Source organism: Eptatretus burgeri, chromosome 3 (genome assembly GCF_056783735.1).
Source record: "Eptatretus burgeri isolate ZD-2024b chromosome 3, Ebu_testis_v1, whole genome shotgun sequence".
NCBI classification, from domain to species: domain Eukaryota; kingdom Metazoa; phylum Chordata; class Myxini; order Myxiniformes; family Myxinidae; genus Eptatretus; species Eptatretus burgeri.
Genome location: NC_140963.1, coordinates 88,225,158 through 88,237,598, shown reverse-complemented (window position 1 = coordinate 88,237,598; position 12,441 = coordinate 88,225,158). Strand labels below are relative to the sequence as shown.

Genomic DNA, 12,441 nt, shown 5'->3' with positions numbered 1-12,441 from the left:
CCCAGCTTTCCCATGCCTAAATCCGGCCCTGGCGAGACAGCTCAAAAGGAAGTAAACTACCTCTGTCTTTTCATATCAGACTTAAGAGAATAACTCCTGCTATAACATTTACAATTATATGCCTGTCATTTTAACCCTAAATTTCTCATTTTTAAACATTCTAAACTTCTTTCCAGAGAATGAAAGTGCACAGATTGGCTCACCTGGTCTGATGGAGGTAGGTGTGAGGCAAGGTGTCGGTCAAGCTGTGAGCGATACATGAAGGTGCAACCACATGTGCTGCACACCAGCCCATCATGGATCTGTTCATGGCGGTTTTTTATGTGCTCCTTTAGAGAGGCAAGACGACGATATCCACGCTGGCAGTATGGGCAAGAGAGTAGTTGAGCAAAGGAGTCAGGTGTTCCTGGAGCTAGTTCTGCTGGCAAAAGAGAATTGTGTTGGATGATAGTAAATCAGTTACCTGCTTTGTGTCTAATTTATAATACACTAGTGCGTGCCCGTACTTGCGTGCCATAGGGGTCCATAGCAACGGTTCTTTCTCACACATAACTAGGACATACCATGAACCTACCATACCAGTTTCATGTATATCTGACTCATAGTTTCTGAGATATAACATAGCCTGGTGTTGGCGCAGTGGTTAGGGCAGCGGCTTGGGATCCTAGGGTCCTGAGTTCAAGCCCTGTTGGGTCACTGAATTAATACACCAGGGGGTTGACTCAGCCTGTCATCCTTCTGAGGTCGGCGAAGTGAGTACCAGTGTACTGGGCCGGTGTGTACCCCGGTTAAATTAGGTGTACCATATCCCTGTGGCGTAAGAGGCGACCAGGGTTGCGTCAGGAAGGGCATCCGGCATAAAACATGTGCCAAATCACTATGCGGATCATACGGATGATCCGCTGTGGCGACCTCGAACGGGAGCAGCCGAAAGAAGAAGAAGAAGAGTCTCTGAGAAAAAACAAACTTCGTTTTTTTATTGTTTTCGACCAGGGTTCATTCAAAGTCTGTCTCCTCCGACAGTTTTCATAGGATCCGGCTGGAAATTTTTGACAATATAGCAGAATGTACTGCCCACAGTCGCTCGTGGCCCGATTTTTGATTTTCGAAAAAATATTTTTTTTTATGATTTAAAAAAAAATTCAAAGTCCCGTTGCTCGGCAACCAAGAGGGCGTGAGCAACCAGTACCTACGCAGCACAACGAGGTCATAAACTTAATCTACCACCCAAATTTCATCAAAATCGAACAACTGCAAGGGGGTCAAAAACCCCGACAAACACACACACAGACAGACCGACACCACGACCAACAAATAAGGGTAGATCAAATAGATAAAAAAAAATGTTTTAATGGAAAAAAAAAAATTTCGAAAATTTTTTTTTTCGACTCGATCGACTACCCAATATATATACACACACACACACACACACACACACACACACACACACACACACACACACACACACACACACACACACACACACACACACACACACACACACACACACACACACACACACACACACACACACACACACACACACGACTTGGTTCCACCAGGGGGTTGTAAGGGAATTTGTTCCCAATAGAGTATGGAATATTTCGTGAGTTTGTGAGAAATTCCTTTAACAGCACAAAAGTCACCAACTGTTAAGACTGCAAACGTTTCTCAGTGAAGCAAATAGACGAAAAGGTAATTATATGCCAGAGGGAAGTGACTGAATAGTTTGTGGTTCTAATAATAGGTTTGCAAACCAGTGACTCTGAGCCTATACACCACCTGTGTGCGCAAAAAAATGCACATTTTACGGACAGTGGTTATGACTTTTACCCCGCTCAGACAGCATTGCACAACTTGAACATATATGTATGTATGTATATATATATATATATATATATATATATATATATATATATATATATATATATATCTTTATGGACAATGCTGATGGACAATGAAGCCGGTACACCGAGAAACATCACAGAATCTACGGACATCCATAATTGAAAATAGAAGAAAAAGATTAATGAAAAAAATGCAGGTGAGCAACCTGAGACAATGTGGAAGCAAAGTAATATATATATAAATATATTGGGTAGTCGATCCAGTCCAAAAAAAATGTTTTTTTTGTTAAATTTTTTGAAATTTGTTCTACCCTTATCAGTTTTTCCGTCGATATGTTTGACTGTCTGTCTGTCTGTTTGGTCCAGTGCTCCGTTAATACAATGGCGATTTCGATGAAACTTGGTGGGTAGGTTCATACCATGACCTAGTTGTGTGCAAATGAGAACCATTGCTATGGACCCCACTGTTGCCAAGCAACGGGACTTTGACATTTTTGAAAAATCATAAAAAAATATTTTTTCGAAAACCAAAAATCGGGCCACGAGCGACTGTGGGCAGTACATTCAGCCATATTGTCAAAAATTTCCAGCCGAATCCTATGAAAACTGTCGGAGAAGATAGACTTTGAATGAACCCTGGTCGAAAATAATAAAAAAACGAAGTTCGTTATATCTCAGACACTATGAGTCAGAAATACATGAAACTGGTATGGTAGGTTCATGGTATGTCCTAGTTATGTGTGAGAAAGAACCGTTGCTATGGACCCCTCCGTTGCCTCGCAACGGCCAAAAAACCTCTAAATGTGGGGTTATTTTAACGAAAAAACAATCTGCAGAATTTACCCTTGAAGCTAGAATCATGAATTTTCTTGTGCTTAATCCTCAGGTCATTCCCCATCGAACGGGCCCATCACGTCAGGTTCTATTGGGTAGGCGACTATCCATGTCCACCTACCGGCTTGTCTGTCTGTCTGTTCAGTCCAGTGCTCCGTTAATACAATGGCGATTTCGATGAAACTTAGTTGGCAGGTTCACACCATGACCTAGTTGTGTGAAAAATTTTTTCGAAAATGAGAACCGTTGCTATCGATACCACCGTTGCCAAGTAAAGGGACTTTGAAATTTTTGAAAACTCATAAAAAAATTATTTTTTCGAAAATCAAAAATCCGGCCACGAGCGACTGTGGGCAGTACATTCAGCCATATTGTCAAAAATTTCCAGCCGGATCCTATGAAAACTGTCGGAGAAGATAGACTTTGAATGAACCCTGATCGAAAACAATAAAAAAACGAAGTTCGTTATATCTCAGAGACTATGAGTCAGATATGCATGAAACTGGTATGGTAGGTTCATGGTATGTCCAAGTTCTGTGTGAGAAAGAACCGTTGCTATGGACCCCTCCGTTGCCTCGCAACGGCCAAAAAACCTCTAAATGTGGGGGTATTTTAACGAAAAAACAATCTGCAGCATTAACCCTTGAAGCTGGAATCATGAATTTTCTTGTGCTTAATCCTCAGGTCATTCCCCATCGCGTCAGGTTCTATTGGGTAGGCGACTACCCATGTCCGCCTACCGGCTTGTCTATATAATATGTGTACATATATATGCAAATATAAAAAAAAAAAATATATATATATATATATATATGCCTATATATATATATATGTGTGTGTGTGTGTGTGTGTGTGTGTGTGTGTGTGTGTGTGTGTGTGTGTGTGTGTGTGTGTGTGTGTGTGTATGTGTTTGTGTATATAAATAAATATATACATATATATATATATATATATATATATATATATATATATATATATATATATATATATATATCTCTATGTGTGTGTGTGTGTGTGTGTGTGTGTGTATATATATATAAATAAATTATAAAAATAAAATGAATAAATAAATATATATATATGGAATATATATATATATATATATATATATATATATATATATATATATATATATATATATATATATATATATATATATACACACACACATATACATGTGTATATCGGTGCAGCATCTGTCACCTGTGTTTTGTTGTCACTGAACGACTCCCTCTAAGTTTTGTGAAATCGTAACAAACTTTGGGACCGCACCTAGCTCTGTCGTGTGTATGTCCTCAGGGTATTCTTTATTAAATTTGTTGAAAAAGCAAAATTTTGAAAGTTTTTGCTTTTTGTTTAAATTTTCAAATTAAATTGCTTATAAAAATGTAATTTATCACGAATATTACAAATGAATTTGCAAAATAAATGGTTGAATTCTGTTTGGTATAAATCATGACAACACGGCAACTCGCATACTTATCCTCAGTTTAAACAACCCTGTCTCGATCACGACGTGTGGTGAGGTGTTTTGAATTGCATAGTGGGAGTTGTTTTTAATTACATGGAGGTGAGGTGTTCTTAATAACATGGCGGTTGCATGGTAGTCAGTTGTTTCTAATAACGTGGTGGTTATGTGGTGGTGTTTTAATAATGTGGTGTGAGGTGTTTTTAATAATGAGGTGGTGAGGTATTTTTAATGTGATGGTGAGGTGTTTTTTATAATGTGGTGGTGAGGTGCTTTTAATACCATGGTGGTGAGGTGTATTTAATAATGTGGTGATGAAGTGTTTTTAATAACGTGGCAGTGAGGTGTTTTTAATAACATAGCAGTGATGTGTTTTTAATAACGTGGCACTGAGGTGTTTTTAATAACATGGCAGTGAGGTGTTTTTAATAACATGGTGGTGAGTTGTTTTTAATACCATGGTGGTGAGGTGTATTTCATAATGTGGTGATGAAATGTTCTTAATAACATGGCAGTGAGGTGTTTTTAATAACATGGCAGTGAGGTGTTTTTAATAACATGGCAGTGAGGTGTTTTTAATAATGTGGCAGTGAGGTGTTTTTAATAACATGGCAGTGAGGTGTTTTTTATAACATGGCAGTGAGGTGTTTTTAATAACATGGCAGTGAGGTGTTTTTAATAGCGTGGCAGTGAGTTGTTTTTAATAACATGGCAGTGAGGTGTTTTTAATAACATGGCAGTGAGGTGTTTTTAATACCATGGCAGTGAGGTGTTTTTAATAAGGTGGCAGTGAGGTGTTTTTAATAACATGGCAGTGAGGTGTTTTTAATAATGTGGCAGTGAGGTATTTTTAATAACATGGCAGTTATGTGTTTTTAATAACATGGCAGTGAGGTGTTTTTAATAACATGGCAGTGAGGTGTTTTTTATAACATGGCAGTGAGGTGTTTTTAATAACATGGTGGTGAGGTGTTTTTAATAATGTGGCAGTGAGGTATTTTTAATAACATGGCAGTTATGTGTTTTTAATAACATGGCAGTGAGGTGTTTTTAATAACATGGCAGTGAGGTGTTTTTTATAACATGGCAGTGAGGTGTTTTTAATAACATGGCAGTGAGATGTTTTTAATAACATGGTGGTGAGGTGTTTTTAATAACATGGCAGTGAGGTGTTTTTCATAACATGGTGGTGAGGTGTTTTTAATAACATGGCAGTGAGGTGTTTTTAATAACATGGCAGTGAGTTGTTTTTCATAACATGGTGGTGAGGTGTTTTTAATAACATGGCAGTGAGATGTTTTTAATAACATGGCAGTGAGGTGTTTTTCATAACATGGTGGTGATGTGTTTTTAATAACATGGCAGTGAGGTGTTTTTAATAACATTGTAGTGAGGAGTTTTTAATAACATGGCAGTGAGGTGTTTTTAATAACATGGTAGTGAGGTGTTTTTAATAACATGGCAGTGAGGTGTTTTTAATAACATGGTGGTGAGGTGTATTTCATAATGTGGTGATGAAGTGTTCTTAATAACATGGCAGTGAGGTGTTCTTCATAACATGGCAGTGAGGTGTTTTTAATAACATGGCAGTGAGGTGTTTTTAATAACATGGCAGTAAGGTGTTTTTAATAACATGGCAGTGAGGTGTTTTTAATAACATGGTGGTGAGTTGTTTTTAATACCATGGTGGTGAGGTGTATTTCATAATGTGGTGATGAAGTGTTCTTAATAACATGGTGGTTATATGGTAGTCAGTTGTTTCTAATAACGTGGTGGTTACGTGGTGGTGTTTTAATTATGTGGTGGGAGGTGTTTTTAATAATGAGGTGGTGAGGAATTTTTAATGTGGTGGAGAGGTGTTTCTAATAATGTGGTGGTCATGTGGTGGTGAGGTGCTTTTAATACCATGGTGGTGAAGTGTATTTCATAATGTGGTGATGAAGTGTTTTTAATTACATGGCAGTTATGTTGTGGTGAGGTTTTTTTAACAACGTGGAAGTTATGTTGTGGTGAGGTGTTTTTAATAATGTGGTTGTGAGGTGTTTTGAATGACATGATGACCTTAAAAAGAAATTCATTCATATGTCTGATGTGGCAACCTCCTCTCTCTGCTTCACAATACACTAAAACAACACCCTTTAAATAATATTTGTGTCCTGAAACATTTACAAAAATTGCTTGTGAAATTATTTTGAAGACACTCGAGAACCTTGATGTACTTCAGAATATCTGTAAGATTAATTGCAGCTCTGTGGCTTTGCTATCCGGAAATCATTGTGGTCTCACTGGACTCGGTCGTATCTGAGAGGAGATAGCGCAACTCCCGTATTTATACGTCTGCTTGCAGTTCAGTTGGTTTGAATGGATGAGTCCTCGATGCACATTAAGAGTCGTCCACTACATGATATCGGTAGGTGATTGGATGCAATAAAATAATTATGTTTCACATGTGATGAAATGCAAAACTTTGTTTGACATGAATGGATTTACCAGTACCATTGAGTGCAACAATGCCTGAACACAAGAAAGAATATAACTCAGAATCGAAAAGTTTCCTTCTTTCATTAAGGTAGTTTGGCTAATTTACTTTTTTATTAACTTGTCATAAAAGTTTGCTTGACAGATAAAATGAAACTTGATCGCACCAGGTTTGGAAACCTCCACTCCTTTATTCCTCTTTTCACCTGCTTATGAAACCTCCTTCTGCAGTCTGTTCAATCCCATTCTTCTCTCCAGGACTTGAAGTTGTCGGTTCACTACCATGTTGGGTCATCCTCGAAATTAATGTGTGATATTTTATATCCTCGGTAACCGCCTCTGTCATACATAATCTACTTTCAGGCTTCTATGTTTCCTCTTTTCTCTCTCCTGTTTTTTCCTCCCCATTTTGCATTCATATGCTGCCCCACTACCCCACTGTCAATTAGTCTTGCCTTCAAAGGCAAGACACTCCAGTGCATTGCTTTCCACCCTCTGTCAACTCGCTCTTCTGTGAGCCTAGATTTTGCAGACGACACACGGTTCTTCAAATTAAGTTTGAGTTCGCTCATATATATTTTATGAGTCCACCAAACTCGTGTTATGGTTCCAGCTACATAATTGCATTGACTCTGTACATGAAGTACAAGTAAGGAGCACATCACAGGTATATTTTGTGCATTTCACTTACCGTGATCTTCTGCACTGCTTGTCTCTGAAGTGCCATTTTGAATTGGGAACTCAGAGTACATGTGAAATGGGTTCCTCTGCATAAGAAATGGTGTAATGCTTTCCCCAACTGCAAGCTCATCCGCAGCCTCCAATTCCCTGCCAAAGTAGTCCTCCAGAATTCTGTCATCTGGAATAAAAAGATGGCTTTTTTACAATCACAATGGTAAATGGAAGAATTTATACATGAAGTAGAAAGCACTTGCAAGATATCTTAGTGAGAGTATGATGCCTCTGAGTTAATATACATAATATGTGTTCCCTTACAAAGAACTTCAGTGCAGGACGAGGCCATTAGGCTCATCAAGCCTCCACAAGAGCTTCCAAACTATTGTTTTTGTATGTTCTATTCTTTGTAAATGCAGAGCAGCAAGCAAGAAAGTAGCATGTATAATGTCAGCACATATAACCCCTCCCCTATATTTAAAGTCTTCAGTATAACTCCATCAAGGTCACATTTGAACCACTGAGCTTCCAGACTCAGTGCAGACAATTTACACATCATTCCACCATGTGCGGTTTGAGTTGTGGAGTCTGGGTTCAACCCTGAATAGAATGGGATCGGACTACAGCCTGAAATCCTAGTATAGAGCTTCAAAGGCAAGACATTGTATCACTTAGCACATTATCCTTTGGAGGTGACGTTCAGCCATTTCGCACTCTGTCTCAGCTTAAAATATGAAACTGTTTCTTTCTGAAAGAGAAATAAAACTGGACATATATGTGTTGCTATCCTGGCTAAGCTTAAAATTCCTGCCACCTGGTTCTTCAGGCCAAATAGAGTTATAGCTAGAACCCTAATGGTATCAGATATAGCAGAAGAACATCTCACTAACTCAACCTTAAGACATCACCAACCTTCAAACTATTTTACAGTTACAATGATGTTATTCATTCCCATGTGGTTAAAATATAAATCCCTTGGGGAAGGACGAAAACAAAGACCCACACAAAAAACCCCATAAACTCTCAGAAATGTCAAAAGTCTGAGAGGATTTGGATTTTTACAAGGCCAACAAATATATATATATATATATATATATATATATATATATATATATATATATATATATATATATATATATAATGATATTATATCATATATATATATATATATATATCATGATATTATATCATATATATATCATGATATTATATCATATATATATCATGATATTATATCATATATATATCATGATATTATATCATATATATATATATGATATTATATCATATATATATATATATAAAAATATATATCATGATATTATATCATATATATATATATATATATATATATATATATATATATATATATATATATATATATCATGATATTATATCATATATATATCATGATATTATATATATATATCATGATATTACAAAAAGTTGTGGATGAGTTATGCCAAAACTCGGTGGATGAGTTGGTTAGGAGACAAGAACAAGCTGATTGGATTTTGGTTCAGATCCAGCCCATCAATGAGATACAAAACGTGAACTGTTCCACCAAGCAGAGGTATGTGCTCTACCTTGTGCCGTTCTACTTTTTTTCTGTTTTGCCAAGTGTCACTCTATGAGTGATTTTTAATCTGTTTGTTTGTCTGTCATTTTCTCAGAAGTATATATCAAAAAGTTATGGACGGATTGGGACAATACTTGGTGGAGAGGTTGGGTGTATGACAAGGAAAATTGATTTGATTTTGGTGAAGAACTGGATCCGGATCTGGATATTAGAATCTTTGCAGTGAATCTTCACCATTGAGAGATAAGGCCAAAAACGATATATGGTGCATTATCTCAAAATATTATAAACAGATTTAGACGAAACTTGGTGGACATTTTTAGTGTGTGACAAGGACAAAGTGATTAAATTTTGGTGTGGGCCCGTATCCAGATTCAGATACTATAATTTTTTTTAATGTATTCTTCACCATTGCAAGATAGGGGAAAAAACTAAAAAGTTGTGGAAGGGTTATTAAAAAACTTGGTCGATGAGTTGGGTAGGTGATAAGAACAAGCCGATTAGATTTTGGTTGAGGTCTGGATGTAGATCTGGACTATCAGTGGGATACAAAACGTAAACTGTACAGCTTGGCAGAGGTATTTGCTCTACCGAGTGCCATTCACGTTAAATTTTCAATTAAACTATCAAAATTCCCATTTAAAAAAAAAACAATTCATCTGAATGAGAGTTTACTGTATTATAATTATGACAGGAGGTTGATGATTATGGACAAATTATTTATTACACATTTGTTTGAAATTTAGTAGTGAATTAAACAGAGCACAAGAAAATACAAAAATATCGATAGCTCAGGGTGGGGCTTTATATCTGACACATTTGCAATCTTTCTAGCCGGAGCAGTCTTGGCATAACTAATTATTGTTTTCTTTGTTTTACAGAAAGTTACAGATAAAATCTTTGTTTTACAGAAAGCTTTTAATGATGGAGCACTTTAAATGCAATGAGCATTTATTCATTTATTTTTTAATTTATTTTTTAATGCAATGAGCATTTTTTTTAATTTTAATTTTTAATTGTTTTTTTTTTAATGCAATGAGCATACCAATTTCACAAACAAGGTCATCATGACAGATGAGGCACACTTTGATTTGGCAGATTTAACTCCACCAGATTTCTTCCTATGGGGATTTCTGAAGGGCAAAGTTTATAAGGAACATCCAACATCGATCGATGAATTGAAGGCAAACATCACTGCAACCATCAGCTCTATTGATCAAGAGACATTGCTTGCGGTAATGAACAATATGATGATCCGCTGTCGTGAATTAAATGCACAAATTCGAAAGGGGCCCATTTGTCTGACGTAGTTTTTAAGAAATAAAGAATCAAAATTGATTTTTAAAATGTAAAGTATGTGCCTATATTGTATAGAAATTTTATTTTATTTGGTTTAGAAACAAAAACATCATAAGGATAATAAAACCGTCAGATCTAAATGCCCCACCCTGTATATTTTGACATTTAGGTTTTGAAAGTGAAATTCGAGAATATTTCAATATCACGATGTATTTGATAAATCTGTAAAGAAGATGTGCAGTTATAATGAACTGTAATGTAAAAGCAAAGATACCATTCTTGTTGTTATTGTAATCAATAACACAATGGTTTCTTCGCCTCATAATGATCTCACGCACGAGGACTTGTTGATGTTGACCTGTTTGGAAAATTCGTAATTGAGGGTATTTTTACAGACTTCTGCTTCATCTTCTTTAACGACCCAAAATATTCCCACCTTTTTGTGGGGCCATGTGGGAGCAACGGTTTTGACCCAAGTTTTTTGTGAACTTGCTGGTGAGGACTGGCATTTGACTGGAAGGAATTTGGAATTTGGTTGAAATACCAGTGATAACTCGGCTACTCCTTCACAAAAGACACCGTGGAATCTTTAACTTCTACCAACTAAAGGGAGCACACTGTATGCAAAAATGTCAGAATTATTGACTAATTCCCGAAATATGCCCAAAATACCAACTCCCCTCGTTACTCCAATCATTTCCGAAACACCTTCCATCCCCCCCTCCCCCTGTTCTTTCAACCAAATGCACATCCACTCCTTATCTTCCTGATCCTCCATTCTTTCCTTGCATCAATTCTATTTCTCTCAATTTCCTTTTGCACCCATAAGATGATCAGTTACAATTTGTATGCCTCCACTGACGAAGTCCGGCGGCATTATGTTTTCGGGTTATCCATCCGTCTGTCTGTACGTACGTACGTCAATGCTAATTTTCTCTGTAACTGCTTATCCGATTGACCTAAAATTTTCATCAGAGGTGCAACTATTGAGGTATAATGTTTTTATAATAATTATGATATCAATGGTCACGTGGTGGGGCAGCCATGTTGGAAAAAGGAAAAACTTTAGACCTAGGTATATCCGAAACCGCAACAAGGAAAAAATTGAAACTTAGTAGATGTGAAGTACTCCCCATGGGAAAAAAGCGATTTTTTTTGATGATGTCAGAGGGGACCTCATTATGACGTCATAGTTGCATACGTCAAATGCTTTATCCGATCAGTATGAAAGTGTTTGAGAGTCATCTCGGGATAAATGGTATAGGATGAAAAAAATTGATGATGTCATCGGTCACGTGGTTCAGCAGCCATATTGTTTTTAACATAAAAACCTTCAAAAATCTTCTTCTCCGAAATGGCTGAACAGTTCGAGGTGAAACTTTACAAGTATGATCGATCACCTATCCACGAGGAACAAAAAGTTCTCCAACTATGAAGTCATAGGTCACATTAGCAGCCATATTGGATACCAGTGTCAGTGGATACCAGTATCCAGTTGACACTGATAGCAGTTGACACTGTTGATACAAAAATTGACCACAAACCTTGAAAAATCTTCTTCTCCGAAATGACTGAACAGATTGAGGCAAAACTTTATAGATATGATGGGCGATCCATTAATAACAAAAAGTTCTTCACCTATGACATCATAGATCACGTGGTTTGGCAGCTATGATTTTATTGAAGAATAAACCTTTAAAAATGCTCTTCTCCAGAACAGCTTGATAGATTGAGGTGAAACTTCACCCACATTTTCCTCAAGCCTTGAGGATATCAGGGTTTTCACGAATAATTAATAGGTCACATGGTATGGCAGCCATGTTGGTTTGAATGAAAATCTTTGAAAAATTATTTCTCTTGAACCGCTTCATCAACTGATGTGAAATGTCAAAATTATGATCTGGTAGTCATGGGGAATATATATTTTAAATTTCAACCAGACAGGACACATGGTCTGGCAGCCAGGATTATTTAATATTTTGAATCTGGGTTCAGGGATTTAAATCAAACTTGTTTGATGATGTCATATGTGGCTGCTTTACGACATGAAAATTGCATACGTAGAACGCTTTATCTGAAGAGTATGAAAATTTTTGAGGATCATCTCGGGTTAAATTGTATGGGAGGAAAAAAATTGACGTTATCGGTCATGTGATTCGGCAGCCATTTGTTTTTTAAACATAAATCCTTCCAAAATCTTCTTCTCCGAAATGGCTGAACAGATCGAGGCAAAACTTTATAGGTATGATGGTCGATACATT

At 36.7% G+C, this 12,441-nt stretch overlaps 1 protein-coding gene across 12 annotated transcripts in view; it reads right to left on the bottom strand.

The window, feature by feature from the left end:
• The window catches only part of LOC147030395 (zinc finger E-box-binding homeobox 2-like), a 276,269-nt gene that overhangs the window by 23,016 nt on the left and 240,812 nt on the right, over positions 1-12,441 (bottom strand). For 10 of the 12 annotated variants that reach the window (XM_085874387.1, XM_085874394.1, XM_085874389.1 and 7 more), the window contains 2 exons: positions 7,319-7,486; positions 204-421 (listed from right to left, as the gene is read on the bottom strand). In XM_085874387.1, coding sequence (XP_085730513.1) covers positions 204-421; positions 7,319-7,486 — 386 coding nt within the window. The remainder of the gene's footprint in view (positions 1-203; positions 422-7,318; positions 7,487-12,441) is intronic. The other 2 variants (XM_085874391.1, XM_085874386.1) reach the window with 1 other exon arrangement.